The 17,686-nt window shown below is 41.2% G+C and overlaps 2 protein-coding genes across 2 annotated transcripts; one reads left to right on the forward strand and one right to left on the reverse strand.

Moving 5' to 3' along the window:
• Positions 1-892: 892 nt before the first annotated feature.
• Positions 893-3,858, reverse strand: LOC145389612 (uncharacterized). Its single transcript, XM_080264856.1, has 2 exons — positions 3,792-3,858; positions 893-2,454 (listed from the first exon to the last, which is right to left on the reverse strand). The coding sequence occupies exons 1-2, from the start codon at positions 3,856-3,858 to the stop codon at positions 893-895; spliced, it is 1,629 nt and encodes a 542-aa protein (XP_080120982.1).
• Positions 3,859-9,059: 5,201 nt separating this feature from the next.
• Positions 9,060-17,414, forward strand: LOC145389613 (uncharacterized). The gene is made up of 4 exons (XM_080264857.1): positions 9,060-9,090; positions 10,045-10,164; positions 10,616-13,313; positions 17,405-17,414. The coding sequence occupies exons 1-4, from the start codon at positions 9,060-9,062 to the stop codon at positions 17,412-17,414; spliced, it is 2,859 nt and encodes a 952-aa protein (XP_080120983.1).
• Positions 17,415-17,686: the final 272 nt, after the last annotated feature.

The following is a 17,686-nucleotide window of genomic DNA, read 5'->3' on the forward strand; positions in this document are numbered from 1 at the left end:
TCTCTTTACCTTTCTTGTACTTTACCTCAAGAGTATATTTCTGAAGTCTGAGCAACATTCTTTGTAACCTTGGAGGAGCTAAGGAGAGAGGCTTCTTAAAAATGGTTTCCAATGGCCTGTGGTCTGACTCAACAATAACATCTGATTTTCCATATATGTAAGAGTGAAATTTCTCTACACCAAATACAATGGCCAGAAGTTCTTTCTCAATTTGAGCATAATTTTGCTGTGTTATAGTGAGTGAGGTAGCTGCATAAGCAACTGGTTTATCATCTTGCAAGATACAGGCCCCTATTGCATATCCAGACGTATCTACAGTTAGAGTTACAGGTTTTCGTACATCATAAAATCTCAGAACAGGAGCCTCACTAACTAGTTTCTTTAATTTCTCAAAACATTGTACTTGTTCATCATCCCAATGGAAGTCAGCATCCTTCTCTAATAATCTTCTTAATGGTTCATTTATGTTTGACAACCTAGGAATGAACTTGGCTAAATAGTTAACCATACCCATGAATCTGAGAAGTTCAGTTTTGTCCTGAGGAGGTGGAAACTTTGTAATAACCTCCACCTTTCTAGGATCAGGCTTCAATCCATCAGGGGTAAGAACATGACCTATATATTCTACCTGATCTGTCTTTAATTTCAGTTTATTTGAGGTTAGCTTCAGATTTCTTTCTCTACATCTCTGTAGCACAGTCTTCAGTCTTTCATCATGTTCTTTCTCGTCACTTCCATATACTAAAATATCATCCATTATAACCTCTACACCTTCTAAATCATCAAACATCTCGTGCATCCTCCTTTGATAGATTTCTGGAGCTGGACTAACACCAAAACCTAAGCGCAGATACCTGTACCTACCAAAGCATGTGTTGAAAGTGAGAAGTTTTCATGATGCTTCATCTAATTCTAACTGCCAAAATCCTTTGGTGGCATCAAGGACAGAAAATACTTTAGCATTAGACAATCTAGTGGAGATTTCTTCAATGGTAGGAAGGGGATAATGTTGTCTCTTTAAAGCTTTATTGAGATCTCTAGGGTCTATGCACACTCTGAGTTTGTCACCTTTCTCAACTATCACCATACTATTTACCCAGTCAGTTGGTGTACTTTCTTTTACAACTACTCCATTTTTCTCCATTTCATCTAATTCTGCCTTCAGTTTAGTTCTAAGTGCTACAGGTACTTTCCTTGGAGGATGCACTACAGGGCTTACACTGGGATCCACCTCTAGGTGAACTCTACCATCAATGCAGCCTAACCCTTGAAAAACATCAGCATATTCTGAAATCAGTGACTTCATCGACACTGGTATTGCAGATTCTGTTGACTTTGCCGTTACTTGTTTCATAAATTTAACAACACCAAGAAGTTCACAGGCATTCCTACTTAGCAGAGGCTTACAATCAAGATCAACAATATGAAACACAAGTTTGTACCTTTGACTATTATGTAGGCATTCAATCCAAATTTTACCAACTGGAGTAACTTTATCTCCTGTAAAAGACACAAGAACAGTCTTGGTTTTACCTAGTGTTGGTTTGGGCTTCATCATATCAAAAATCTTCTTTGGTAGCACACTAACCTCAGCACCAGTGTCAATCAAAGCCCTAAATTCACATTGATGATCTGGAAACTCAAGTTCTATTAAATCATGTTTCTTACCAGACTTACAGTAGTTTATATTGGAGGATTTACTCTCAGCACACAGATAACCCACTGTCTTATCTTGATACTCATCAGACCCAGAAGAGTAGTCCTGTTCCACACATGCGTTCCTTACGGACTTACTTCGGGCCTTGCGCTGTCCTTGGGAGGTGCATTTAATCTTGAAATGGCCCCATCGCCCGCACTTGTGACATTCTTGATCAGCAGCAGGGCAGAATCGGCGATTGAATACGTGCTGGAATCCACAGAACTTGCAGCTTTGTGCATCGATTGGGTTGGGTTCACTTCCATTCCTCTTGGTATTCCTTGCATTGGCCTTGGTGGCTTTACTTGTAACATTAACAGTGGACTGGAAAGCTGCATTAAATTCCTTTAGGTGTTCCTCACTAACTTCATGGGTTCGGCACTGGTTCAGAACCTCTTCTAAACTAGGATCATCAATTCTCAAAAGTCTGCTCCTTAAAGTATCATCAATTATACCACAAATAACTCTGTCTCTTAATAATTCGTCATGCAGGGTACCATAGTTACAGTTCTTGGCCTTCTTTCTTAGGTCTGTGACGAAGCTATCAATACTCTCACCTGGCTGTTGTGTCCTTGTATTAAACAAATATCTCTCATATGTGGTATACTTCTTTGGTTCAAAGTGCAAATTTAAACTAGCCACTAGCTTTTTGTAGTCTTTCTTTTCCTCTTCAGACACAGGAAGTGTGTTGTAGATGTCCAGCAGCTCACGACCACCACAGTGAAGGAGTAATGCAACCTTAACTTCATTCTTCTTACCTTCTTTTTCAGAGCTAATTAGGTATATTTCGAACTCCTGGATAAATTTCCTCCAGTTCTCACACAGTTACCTTCCAAAGAAAGAGGACCCGGCAGGCGATTATGGTCGGCCATCTTCACTTGCTAACAATAACAACAACAACGAAGGCCTTGGCTATCTTGTTACAGCTGTTTCACGGAAAACCCTCTTCTTTCGGGTATACAGTCATAATTAGCTTATTCGGGAGACATTCAAGGAAACCCCACACCTGACACCATGTAATAATTGTCCGTAAATACGGCAGCAACACGAAAACAACAAAAAGGCCACAATAAAAGCCGGCTGGTGGGCAGTCTCCAAGAGAGTCTATTTTTTCCAATAATGTTGCAGGAGCTTTCAGTTGGCAACATAAGTATAAGTCTTTTAAATAAATAACAATATATTACTAATAGATTCAAGAATAATAATATTGTATTTCCGGTACTATAAGTAAAATATAAGCCAATAATATTATACTATGCACACACCCACTACCAACCTACCTTTCAGACTCCTGGTCATCCTCCTTTTGGGACTTTGGTGAAAGCTTTGCCATTGCACTTGATATCTCAAAGGCTTTCAATCGAGTCTGGCATAAATCTTTAATTTCCAAACTGCCCTCTTACGGTTTCTATCCTTCTATCTGTGCCTTCATCTCTAGCTTCCTTTCTGATCGTTCTATAGCCGCTGTTGTTGACGGCCATCGTTCTCCTCCTAGATCTATCAACAGTGGTGTTCCTCAGGGCTCCGTCCTATTACCAACTCTCTTCCTTTTATTCATCAATGACTTTCTAAGCAGTACATCTAACCCTATCCACTCGTACGCTGATGACTCCACCCTTCACCTTTCTATTTGGTTCCCGCAACTTCCATCTCAGCAGTTAATTCCGACTCTGAGCTTTTTGGTTCTGAAATGGTATCAATCATATCTTTTCAATACTTCCTCTAAAATGAACAACTTGCAAGAGAATATAAGGTCATTTGTATATGGTGTAATGCCTTCTAAATGGAGCTGAGAATTTTTAAAAGATTGACAGTAAAATAAATGGATGTAAAGCCCATTTTACTCATTACTCTTCTGTTAAACCTTCCCATTTACCTGCCTCCTTTTATAGTTCTGGATATTTTACATCCTGTGCCAAAGAAAACTATATTTATCTAAGCAGATGCCTTAATCCTGTAAGGGGTGGGCACTGACAAATCACCTACATGTCGCCCTGCCCCTGCCATTTCACTGCCCTCTGCCCCAAAGAAAACTACACATGGATAATGATACCAATGACTGATAATTGCTACAGAACTGCAAAGCAATACTAACCTTCATTCCACTGTGGCTTAACTTGATGTGTAGTACCAACTGCAGATATGTGGTTTAGTCCAGTCATGGATGGCAGCTAACTTGGTGAAGAGGTAGAAATGGCCAGAGTTGAGTCACCAGCAATGGCAATCCTTCCACTCCTGAAAATCATCCACACCACATTACTCACTAACTCAAGGATACTGTACTTGCCTATCTACCTATATATCTATTGCCAGACACCATAATCCCATAATAGGTGGTCGTTTGGCTGCAAGTTAGTTATTTTATATGGAGGGAAACTAACCCACCACCAACCCACTTGCTGACACATAGGGATCATGTATGGGTTGGTTATATAGTTACCACCCAATGTTGTAAATGGTTTCCTGGGATCTAGGAAACTTTTTGGCTTGTCAATCAATGTAAAGCCACTTGAAAAAGAAAACAAGATTAACAAAAAGTGACAGAAAAGATGGCAGAAATAGGAAGAGATGAGGACAGACACAGGAAAATGAGAGAAAATGTCGCAGTCAAGCTCACCTGGCAACACACGTTTATATACGGTACTGTGATCCCTTGGTTATCATGCATAACTGGTACAAGGCTTGGTGTATGATAAATAACTTGCACAATAACAAAAGCACACTACCTATGGGATTTACCCTACAGTACCGGGCACCCCAAGTGCAATCCCAAATTTTCCCTTTGACAATAACACAGACCAACTAAATACATACATTACGATATGCTGTGCATCAGAAACACACACAGGCATGGTTAGATTAATAGAAAGTGAAGACACAATAAGGAACACACACCACAGAAAGACATGAGATGGGCTTGAGATAGGGGGTTCTCATATTAAGGGGTGGAGAATTATCATTAATGGCAGTAGAATGGATTTGGAAGATGTGCAGACTGGCCTGGGAGGAAGGCAGAGTCCCGAAGGATTGGAAGTCACGTATAACCATTCCCCTGTACAAAGGAAAAGGGGAAAAAGTGTATGGTAGGAGACCTACTGACAGAGTTTGGGAAATAACAGAAGAATTAGTTGAAAAACAGGGAGGTTTTAGGAAGGGATCAGGTTGTGCAGATCACATATTCATTCTTAGGTCTTTAGTGGAGAAGTTTGTAGAGAACAGACAGAAGTTGTATGTGGCTTCATGGATTTGGAGAAAGCATGTGACAGGGTGGATAGACAAGGAATGTGGAAAGTATTAGGAATACATGGAGTAAATGGGAAGTTGTTGAAAGCCATGAAGAGTATGTATAAGGGTGCTAAGGCTGCAGTGTATGTGGATAGGGAACTGAGTGAATTGTTCTCTTTGAAGGCTGGATTGAAACAGGGACGTGTCATGTCTCCATGGCTGTTCAATCTGTATATGGATGGGGTTATAAAAGAGACACAAGGTAGGACAGCAGATGTTGGAGCAGCGCTGATGACAAAGGCCAGTGTGTGGAAACTCCCTGTACTGTTGTTTGCAGGTGATATTGTGTTGTTAAGTGAAGATGAAGGGGAGTTGCAACGCTTGTTGGATGAGTTTGGGGGAGCGTGTAAGAAACGGAATCTAAAAGTGAATGTAGGGAAGAGTAAAGTTATGGTCTTTGAGAGAAGTGAAGTCAGTGAATACAGAGTGAGACTAGATGAGGAGGAAATGGAAAATGTGCGAGCATTTAAGTACCTGGGTAGTGTGATGAGTAAAGATGGAAGTTTGGAGGGTGAAGTGCTTGAAAGGGTACAACATGGAAGAAAGGGTGCAGGTTCTTTGAGGGCAGTGATAAGAAACAGGGAAGTGAGCATGGAGGTGAAAAAGTTACTGCATGACAGTACTGTGATAACAACTTTAACGTATGGAAGTGAAGCTTGAACCTTGTTGGAAGGACACAAGTCAAGAGAAAGGGCAATGGAAAGGAGTTATTTGAGAGGAGCATGTGGAGTCACATGGAGAGACAGCCTGACAAATGAGGATGTGAAGGAACGTTGTGGTGTAGGTGGGATAGGAAGCGTTACGAGAAGCAATTTGAGGTGGTTTGGCCATGTGGAGAAGATGAAGAGTGACAGACTGACGAGGAGTGTGTGTGTGAGTGAGGTGGAGGGAGGACAAGGCCAAGGATGAGATGGTGGGAAGGAATGGAGAGGTACATGAGAGCGGGGTGTGTAAGCTGGGAGCATGGCATTGGACAGGGCAACATAGAGGTAATTTGTTTGTGGTCATCCCTTATGGGATAAAGGTGTCTGGCAATAGATAGATAGACACAGCAGCTGTAGCTGGTAAATTATTTTCTTCAGTTTTACAATCCTCACATTCATGCATCTTTGGAGTTTATATGATATCATACAAATATTGTGTGTTCTTCATTAGTCTGATAGTTAATGCAATTATTATATGCATTCTGTGACCAGGATTTGCAACACATTTCCTGTCACTATTGTACATGTCACTAATTATATTTGATTTCTGTATTTTCAACAATGTTTTTATTACGTTTCCAGGTGTCAAAAACACAATAATTGTGTTATGATTTTATGGAACTTTATAATTAACATCTGTACCTCTGGCAAACTCTGAATATCATTTAAACTCCTGTTTGTCAAAAAAAAAATAATAATAATAATAATAATAATAATCACAATAATATTTTCAGTATGAAATATTAAATTTTGAGCTTATTTACAGTTTCCAAGCATTTTCAGTGTTAGATATTGAAACTTCATTGTCAGGTCAACTTGGGAAATATCAAGAAACAGGACCTCCTTTCCCACCCCAGGGCAGAGTGAGGAGTAGCAACGTCCAGACAGCCCAAATTTGCCCAATCCAATGGGTTATACTTCCATACATTCATCATTCATGCCCCCAGAATCCTGGCTCTATCAGATACGCTAAAAACATTCACCATGTTCTGTAGCTTCACACAAATGTATCCAATAGAGTCAATCCAGACGATACCACGCTAAAAAGGGGTGCCAAATCCCTGATCATGCACTTCTCCTCACAACATTCATCCAGCCAGCTCAATCTCTTGTCAGTTCCCTAGCCTCACAGACTTCCAAACCTCTCTTCCTCACACTCATCCACCATCTCTCTCCACCTTCTCCTTGGCCTACCTCACCTCCTCCTTCCTTCAAATTCACTCAGCTATACCTTTTTCATCACTCTATTGTTATTCATTCTCTCCACTCAGTACACTCTCTTTGATTCTGGTGTCCACCGACTTCCTCACTCCACATCTTTCACAAATCACATTATTTCGTATCCTACCCACCTTCGGTGCTCCACATACATTTCTTAGCAGTCTCATCTTAGTTGCTCTCACTCTTGACTTTTCATTTTCATGCCACACTACACTCTCATGTCAAAATTGGCACTAACACTCCTTCATGTAAGCCTCATGCAGCTGCAACTCTCAAGCCTCTGTTTCTTATCAAGGCCTTCACCGCACCAGCTACTTTTCCTTGTGTCACTCTACTTTCAACTTCTTTTGCACATTTCCCTCTCTTTTCTATCACTGTACTCAAGTAACTGAACTCTTTCACCAATTCCAGTCTCTCTCGATTCACCGCAACATAGCACTGGGAGTAACTTTCTCTCTCAATAACCATCACTTTTCTCTTTTCTACACTTACTCTCAAGATGCAATGCTCACAGACATCTGCTAAACTCTGCACTAGGCTAGCAAGTTCTTGTCCGGTACAGGCATACCCCGATTAAATGAAGTAAATGGTTAGGTAAAACCCCATCATTAGGCGGGGTATCATAATACATTGGGGTACTTTTAACAAGTACCTTGGGTTTCCATCCAAACCAAGCCCAAAACCCAGCCAAATGAGCCAAAAAACAAGTTTAAACCCAATCTAAATGGCTTAACAGCTGTCAAGGAAGCTAACCGAAGCCTAACACCTGTAAATAGCTCACTAAAACCAACCAATAAAGTAAAAAAATTGTCAAATATAAGTCTGGCAAAAAATTAAGCTTAGTAAACTGTACCCCAAAATGACAATGTTCAACCCACCTATGGCTAAAACACATTAATCTAAGTCTAAAAAGAGTTTATAAATCAATCTAAACACAATTTTTGTCTAAATTATCACCAAAATCAGTAAAAAAAAATCAAAATCCATCACTAAACAGGGGTTTGGCCATCATTAGGCAGGATATGGTGCAATTTCTACCATCGTTAAGCCAGGGTATTGTATATTGAGGTACAGTATTACTGTATTTGCAAGCAGTACTGCACCAGCAGTATGCACTAGGTTCGCCCCAAACACGTTCTCGCCGAACGTGCTCGCTATTATATGCGTGTGAGGGATAAGATAGGTATACTTAAGTTAGAGTAGTTTCTTAGGCTTGCTGAGTGTATTTGTTTAGATTCCTTGTCTTCAGTATAATTTATTCTGTAGTCTGATACAGATAGTTTGGGATCGAAACAGTTACTTAGTGATGTTTTAACAGGTTATGGTTCATTCACGTAAATGGGGTTCGATCAGTGCTCCAGAAGTACTCCCCTTTTCGAGATTTTGTTTGATTATGAATTTAATGCTGATTCATTCTGAGATCATGAATCAACTATCTCATTACTTCGGTAGTTGAACTGGACAAGAACCATTCTCATTCGGCCTAGAGACCTTCTTCCTCACTAGTTTCTCTACCTCCATACTGGACGGTAAGATTACACAGTGCTTTGTGCTTTAACTATATTTTGATTTAAGATATCAGAAAACTTTCTGAAATACTTAACTTGATTTTATATAGTGATCCATCAATACTTTGTGTTTACGACTTGCGTGTCATCTGTGATATACCTAAGTGTTTTGTGGGCTGTGCTAATTCTTATCGTTTTCCAATCTAGGAGGCAGGACCCTACCCACGTCAAGGGCCGGGCTAGGGAGGCGTCCTGAGTGTGAATTGTGTAGCCGTGGTGCAGTATCTACGGTGTCTAGGTGGCAGTACCAGGAGGAACTTCAGAGGACCAGAGCCATTGTTGGGTGTTGTGTGAAAGGCCTAACCACATGATGGGCCTGATTACTTGTGTCCTTCTGTGTAATGCCTCCTTAATGACTTGTGAATAGATGTATATAATTTTTGCTCTCTTTCCTTGACCTCAGATAGGGTAAGCAATAGTCCGTCCTGAAATCCGGTGAATAATATTCCTTTACATATGGCGACCCTGCTGCTAGGATACGACTGCTTACTCCTTTCTGTGGTAGAGGGAATTGAAGTTATTATACAATTATTCAACCACTTCAGCTAGGTATGTTGTGTAACCTGCCTATGATTATTGCCCGCCATGGGTAGCTTGCCATCCTTGGGGCCCGGAGGTAAGCCTTTTATACACCAAGTATAATTTCCGTATACCAATATTTGTATACTGTATACCAAATTTCTGACTACTGCTCGCATCCTGCAGATAGTTTCGTGTTGTCTTCTGTCCTGAGAAGAGAGAACTATCATTCAGTTAGGATCTTGTATGTCATAGTCATTATAATCCATAGACTTAAGCCTCATATCTCGGTAGGAGCTACGTGAGGTTCTCCCATACTTGTGGGAGTGAGAAGCTAGTTATTTTGCATTATTAATTTTTTTTTTTTTTTTTACCATGGATGATTCTATTGACACTCTTAAAAATCAAGCCGAATCTCTGGGGCTTAAAGGGAATGAAGTGGCTCAATATGTGCTCCAACAACAAGCCATAGCTCGTGAGGAAAGACAAAGGGAGAGAGAAAAGAGAGAAAGGGAGAGAGAGAGAGAAAGACAGAAGGAACGAGAAGTGAGAGAGCTCGAGAGATTAAAATTAGAATGCGATCTACAGTTAGCCAAAAACGCTCAACCTTCAAGAACAGTTTCTGATCCCCCTGAAACAGGTAGACCTAAACTACCCTTTTATAAGGATGGAGAAGATATCTCTTCATATCTCATTAGATTTGAAAGGATTGCTAGTCTTCTGGGAATTAATAGTGACACTTATGCAGTTTGCTTGGGTAGCCTCCTGACAGGAAAATGTGTAGACATATATACTAGTTTGTCTCCAGAGATTACAAAAGACTATAACTTGTTAAAAGATGCTCTTTTGAGAGGCTTTGCTAAAACCCCAGATAGTTACCGCCAGGAGTTTAAGACTGCTAGGATAAAGTTTGGGGAAACCTATGATATGTTTTCCATTCAACTAAGCCGTCTTCTTGATCAGTGGATGGCCTCTTGCTCCATACAGAAAGAGTATAAGTCTTTAAGAGACTTCATTCTCCTTGATCAGTTTTTGTCATCGCTTTCCCCAGACTTGAGAACCTTCATCAAGGAACATAATGTGACTCTTCTGAAGGAGGCAGTGACCCTGGCTGATAACTGGGCATCGGCTCACAGCGCTTACCCTAAATCAAAATTTGATCCTAGTAAAGGTAAGAAAGTTGGTACTTCTAGTTCAAGTCAATTTAACCAATCTGATGCAAGTAAACAGTCAGGCCAGTTACCGTCTGTCACAGCCTCTCGCAAGAGAGATTATTCTAATGTAACTTGTCACGGATGTGGTGAGAAGGGGCACATCAAACCCCGTTGCCCTAAGAATCCTCTTGCTTTTAAACAGCTAACCCCAGCAGCTCCTGAACAGAGAATAGGATATTGTTTCAAAGATAGTCATCTCCCAGATTATACCACAGGTGGAACTGTTAATGGCTCTTGGGTTTCCACTATTATTAGGGACAGTGGATGTTCATGTATACTTGTATCTGAAGAGGTTCTTCCAGATATTGATGTGTCAGGGTGTAAGATGGTAGAGGTATCGGATTATCTGGGGCCTTAAAGATTCTTTCCCTCAAGTTAGGTGCTATATCAGGTGCCCCTACTTCACAGGCTGGGCTGATGTACTGAGAGCCCCCATAACATTTGGCAGTGTATTAATTGGGAATGTGCCTGGTGCTCTTAAATTCTGTAAAGAAGAGAGTGCAGAGCCCGGTAATGTCATTGGTGTCGTTCAAACTCGTGCCTCGAGTAAGAAAAGGGTTCACCCTTTAGTTCTTCCAAAGATACCTCCTCCTGACATAACTCCCCAACATTTCAGTTCATTACAGGAGACCTGCCCTACACTCTCGTCTGTTCGAGCCAAGGTACAGTCAGGAGAGACTGAAGTAACTCGTAATGGAACTACCTTCAAATACGAGGTTATTGATGGACTAATGTATCGCACATGCACTGCTGCCAGGTTTAAGGGGAATGTTGGTAAGAAGTCTTTAGTTGTTCCTAGGGATTGCCGAGATCTTATCCTCTCAGTTGCCCACGAAAGTCCTTTTTCAGGTCATTTATCTCATAGGAAAACCGAGATGAAGACAAAGGAAGTATTCTTCTGGCCTGGAATGTCTGTTGATATCAGAAACTATTGCAGATCCTGTGACAAATGCCAGCGCCTGTCACTGAAAGGTAGAGTTAAGCCAGCTCCACTCCAAGCCATGCCAATTATCACTGAACCTTTCACTAGAGTGGCAATCGATCTAGTTGGTCCCCTATCCCCTCCATCCTCAGAAGGCCACAGATATATCTTGACATTAGTCGACTTTGCAACAGGATTCCCTGAAGCCTTGCCCCTTAAGAACATTGATACTGTATCCGTAGCAGAAGCTTTGATTACCATCTTTTCCAGAGTAGGTATACCTCGTGAAATTCTTTCAGATCAGGGAACTCAGTTTACCCCTCAATTAATGCAGGAGATCCACAAGCTTTTAGGGGTTAAACCTTTGTTTACTACACCTTATCATCCACAGAGTAATGGCCGGATAGAGCGACTACATTCCACCCTTAAAGCTGCTTTGAGAAAGCTCTGCTCAGATAAACCAACTGAATGGCACAGGTACTTGATCCCCACTATGTTTGCTTTACGAGAGGTTCCAAGCGATAGAACTGGGTTTTCTGCTTTTGAGATGTTGTATGGGAGAACGGTGAGAGGTCCATTAGCAGTCTTAAGAGATCTATGGGAGGACCGTAAGGTAAATGAGGATACTCGTACTTCTTTCCAATATGTCGTAGAGTTACAGAATAAGCTGGAAGAGTGTTCAAAGATAGCTGCCCAAAATGCTGAGATCTCATGTGCCCAGTATAAGTCCTACTTTGATCTAAAGGCTCAAGCTCGTAAACTGAAGCCAGGTGATGAGGCCCTTGTCCTCTTACCAGATACTCACAGTAAGTTGCTTATGTCATGGAAGGGCCCTTTCCCTGTCCTAGAGTGTAAGAATAAGGTTACCTATGTGATTGATGAGAATGGGAAGAGCAAGCTGTATCATATTAACCTCCTAAAGAAATATCACCGCAGAGCTTGTGCTGGTCTTGCTCAGGTCATAGATGAACCTGACTCCCTTAATGATGCTTCCAGACCTTTGTTAACTGTGCAAGCCTGTGTGTTGACAGCGGATGATGGTGACGAGGACCCAGAGATTCTCACTGTACCAGTTGAGAACGTACGGCCTGATCCCCCTTGTGATGTAAGTAATAATGCCATGGTTTGTCCTAGCCTATCTAAAGATAAAGTAAAAGATCTAATGTGCCTTACTGGCAAGTACAGTGAAGTATTCTCTGAAATTCCTGGGTGCACCACCGCTATAGAGCATGACATTGTCCTTTCATCAACCGACAGACTGAAATCAAACTCATACCCAGTGCCCATCCATCTAAGATCACATTTTGAGAAAGAGGTAGATAATCTCCTTGAGTTAGGAATAATTCGGCCTTCATCTTCCCCTCACTCTTCACCTGTTGTACTGATCAAAAAGCCTGATGACAGTTATCGCCTGACAGTTGATTATAGGGTACTTAACGACGTTACTCAATTTCATGCTGAACCTATGTGTACTATGGAAGAGGATTTGCACAAGTTTACTAGTGCTAAGTATTTTTCTGAGTTGGATCTATCTAAGGCTTATCATCAGGTGCCATTGTCTGAGAAAGCAGCTTTTCAAACCCACAAGGGACTGATGGAATTTACTAGAATGCCATTTGGGTTAGTAACTGCTTGTGCCACTTATATACACCTCATGAGAATTGTGCTGGCTGGTCTGAAGAATGTTTCTTTCTACTTCGACAATGTTTTTGTATTCTCTGCTACTTGGGAAGAACACATGAAAGCCCTTACTGCTGTTGTGGATAGACTAAGAGAATATAACTTGACAGCTAAGCCTTCTAAGTGTAGGTTTGGATTCCCTTCTATCCAATACTTGGGTTATGTTGCTGATGGACAGTATTTGAGACCCCAGATGGACAAAGTTCAAGCCATTTTAGAGATAGAGCCCCCATCCAGTAAGAAAACTCTGCAATCCTTTTTGGGAATGATTTCTTTTTACAGGAGATTTATCCCTAAAGCTGCTGCTATGTCTGCCCCTCTATCTGACCTTCTGCGCAAAGAAGTACATGAACCATTACCCTGGTCAGATGAGTCAAGAGAATGTTTTGCTAAATTGAAGAAGGCTTTAACAGAGTACCCGGTTCTTAGGCTTCCTGACCTTACACTTCCTTTTGTACTTCGAACAGATTCCTCCGATTCGGGCTTAGGAGCTGTCCTACTGCAGTATGTTGATGGAGTGCCTTTTCCAATTTCCTACGCAAATAGAAAACTTCTAGATAGAGAGACGCGGTATTCAACCATAGAGAGAGAATGTTTGGCTATAATCTTTGGGGTACAAAAGTTCAGTTTTTATTTAACGGGTGCAGAGTTCATATTAGAGGTTGACCACAAGCCATTGATCTACTTAGCTAAGTTTAAGGGATCCAATAATAGGCTATTGCGATGGGCCCTTAGCTTGCAGCCCTACAGATTTAGGTTAGTTCATGTTGCAGGCTCTGATAATATAGGTGCTGATTTCCTGAGTCGAGCCTATAGGTAATAATCCTTGTTCTATCTATCCTCTGGCTAGATACTTCTTAGGGGAGCTGTGTGAGGGATAAGATAGGTATACTTAAGTTAGAGTAGTTTCTTAGGCTTGCTGAGTGTATTTGTTTAGATTCCTTGTCTTCAGTATAATTTATTCTGTAGTCTGATACAGATAGTTTGGGATCGAAACAGTTACTTAGGGATGTTTTAACAGGTTATGGTTCATTCACGTAAATGGGGTTCGATCAGTGCTCCAGAAGTACTGTACTCCCCTTTTCGAGATTTTGTTTGATTATGAATTTAATGCTGATTCATTCTGAGATCACGAATCAACTATCTCATTACTTCGGTAGTTGAACTGGACAAGAACCATTCTCATTCGGCCTAGAGACCTTCTTCCTCACTAGTTTCTCTACCTCCATACTGGACGGTAAGATTACACAGTGCTTTGTGCTTTAACTATATTTTGATTTAAGATATCAGAAAACTTTCTGAAATACTTAACTTGATTTTATATAGTGATCCATCAATACTTTGTGTTTACGACTTGCGTGTCATCTGTGATATACCTAAGTGTTTTGTGGGCTGTGCTAATTCTTATCGTTTTCCAATCTAGGAGGCAGGACCCTACCCACGTCAAGGGCCGGGCTAGGGAGGCGTCCTGGGTGTGAATTGTGTAGCCGTGGTGCAGTATCTACGGTGTCTAGGTGGCAGTACCAGGAGGAACTTCAGAGGACCCGAGCCAGTGTTGGGTGTTGTGTGAAAGGCCTAACCACCTGATGGGCCTGATTACTTGTGTCCTTCTGTGTAATGCCTCCTTAATGACTTGTGAATAGATGTATATAATTTTTGCTCTCTTTCCTTGACCTCAGATAGGGTAAGCAATAGTCCGTCCTGAAATCTGGTGAATAATATTCCTTTACACACACACACACACATTTTAAATAATATGCAGATAATGCAGAATGATAACTAAACTCTTGCTCTCCCCACACTGCTCAATATCCAGCAGCCTCCCTAATCAGTCTCTCACTTGTTAGGTCACCCTCTATGACCTTGTCCCAAGTCTTCCTCAGTCTGCCTCTTGCAACAGCCTAAGCACACACCCACTACCAACCTACCTTTCAGACTCCTGGTTATCCTCCTTTTGGGACTTTGGTGAAAGCTTTGCCATTGCACTTGACATCTCAAAGGCTTTCCTTCGAGTCTGGCATAAATCTTTAATTTCCAAACTGCCCTCTTACGGTTTCTATCCTTCTATCTGTGCCTTCATCTCTAGCTTCCTTTCTGGTCATTCTATAGCCACTGTTGTAGAAGGCCATCGTTCTCCTCCTAGATCTATCAACAGTGGTGTTCCTCAGGGCTCCGTCCTATTACCAACTCTCTTCCTTTTATTCATCAATGACTTTCTAAGCAGTACATCTAACCCTATCCACTCGTACGCTGATGACTCCACCCTTCACCTTTCTATTTGGTTCCCGCAACTTCCATCTCAGCAGTTACTTGAACAAACAAGGGATGAGGCTATGGCACACCTAATGTCTGACTTGGCTCATATCGCTGACTGGGGTAAAAATAATCTGGTTGTTTTTAATGCATCAATGACTCAGTTTTTACACTTATCAACCCGCAAAATCTTCCACAGGTATACACACTAATGTTTAATAATATTCAGCTTAATCCTGCATCATCCTTGAACATGTTTGGGGTTTCACTTACTTGGGATGTATCTTGGAAAGATCATATTACATCTCTTGTAAAATCTGCTTCCAAGAGATTGGGTGTGCCTTTTATAGTTCAAAGAAAACTATATTTATCTAAGCAGACGCCTTAATCCTGTAAGGGGTGGGCACTGACAAATCACCTACATGTCGCCCTGCCCCTGCCATTTCACTGCCCTCTGCCCCAAAGAAAACTACACATGGATAATGATACCAATGACTGATAATTGCTACAGAACTGCAAAGCAATACTAACCTTCATTCCACTGTGGCTTAACTTGATGTGTAGTACCAACTGCAGATATGTGGTTTAGTCCAGTCATGGATGGCAGCTAACTTGGTGAAGAGGTAGAAATGGCCAGAGTTGAGTCACCAGCAATGGCAATCCTTCCACTCCTGAAAATCATCCACACCACATTACTCACTAACTCAAGGATACTGTACTTGTCTATCTACCTATATATCTATTGCCAGACACCATAATCCCATAATAGGTGGTCGTTTGGCTGCAAGTTAGTTATTTTATATGGAGGGAAACTAACCCACCACCAACCCACTTGCTGACACATAGGGAACATGTATGGGTTGGTTATATAGTTACCACCCAATGTTGTAAATGGTTTCCTGGGATCTAGGAAACTTTTTGGCTTGTCAATCAATGTAAAGCCACCTGACAAAGAAAACAAGATTAACAAAAAGTGACAGAAAAGATGGCAGAAATAGGAAGAGATGAGGACAGACACAGAAAAATGAGAGAAAATGTCGCAGTCAAGCTCACCTGGCAACACACGTTTATATACGGTACTGTGATCCCTTGGTTATCATGCATAACTGGTACAAGGCTTGGTGTGTGATAAAGAACTTGCACAATAACAAAAGCACACTACCTATGGGATTTACCCTACAGTACCGGGCATCCCAAGTGCAATCCCAAATTTTCCCTTTGACAATAACACAGACCAACTAAATACATACATTATGATATGCTGTGCATCAGAAACACACACAGGCATGGTTAGATTAATAGAAAGTGAAGACACAATAAGGAACACACACCATAGAAAGACATGAGATGGGCTTGAGATAAGGGGTTCTCATACTAAGGGGTGGAGTATTTTCATTACTGGCAGTAGAATGGATTTGGAAGATGTGCAGACTGGCCTGGGAGGAAGGCAGAGTCCCGGAGGATTGGAAGTCAGATATAATCATTCCCCTGTACAAAGGAAAAGGGGAAAAAGTGTATGGTAGGAGACCTACTGACAGAGTTAGGGAAATAACAGAAGAATTAGTTGAAAAACAGGGAGGTTTTAGGAAGGGATGAGGTTGTGCAGATCAGTTATTCATTCTTAGGTCTTTAGTGGAGAAGTTTGTAGAGAACAGACAGAAGTTGTATGTGGCTTCACGGATTTGGAGAAAGCATGTGACAGAGTGGATAGACAAGGAATGTGGAAAGTATTAGGAATACATGGAGTAAATGGGAAGTTGTTGAAAGCCATGAAGAGTATGTATAAGGGTGCTAAGGCTGCAGTGTATGTAGATAGGGAACTGAGTGAATTGTTCTCTTTGAAGGTTGGATTGAAACAGGGACGTGTCATGTCTCCATGGTTGTTCAATCTGTATATGGATGGGGTTATAAAAGAGATACAAGGTAGGACAGCAGATGTTGGAGCAGCGATAATGACAAAGGGCAGTGTGTGGAAACTCCCTGTACTGTTGTTTGCAGGTGATATTGTGTTGTTAAGTGAAGATGAAGGGGAGTTGCAAGGCTTGTTGGATGAGTTTGGGGGAGCGTGTAAGAAACGGAATCTAAAGGTGAATGTGGGGAAGAGTAAAGTTATGCAAGACAGGCCTTTGAAAGGCCAAACCCTTGAAGTCAGTGAATACAGAGTGAGACTGGATGAGAAGGAAATGGAAGATTTGCTATACTGTTTTCCACAGTACCTGGGTATTGTGCAAGTTAAATATTTACTGTTCTGGTAGTTTGGAGGGTGAAGTGCTTGAAAGGGTACAACATGGAATAAAGCCTTGTAACCAGTAAACCTGATTTATATGATTACTCATGATCAGCGGGTTCTGAGACAATTAGCTATCAGACAATTCCTTGTCCAATTCGCACCCTGGACGATTCCCAGTCATTCTATAAATATACTTATTATTAATAATCATCCAGAAGTGGCAGACTAGTGAAAAAGTTGTCAAAATAAAGACTGTATGACTTGATTGTCTTAGGTAAGTGAGATGTGAGAGACAAAACAACAGAAGCACCAAGTCCTAGCCTCAGTTGATCTGGCAGTGGGGCTGTTTTTGATCCCTGGTATGGTATGAAGTATACCAGATATCCTCCTGGAG

Source organism: Coenobita brevimanus, unplaced genomic scaffold, assembly GCF_032717465.1.
Source record: "Coenobita brevimanus isolate Jiangsu-jjx unplaced genomic scaffold, ASM3271746v2 jjx.HiC_scaffold_154, whole genome shotgun sequence".
Taxonomy (NCBI): Eukaryota; Metazoa; Arthropoda; class Malacostraca; order Decapoda; family Coenobitidae; genus Coenobita; species Coenobita brevimanus.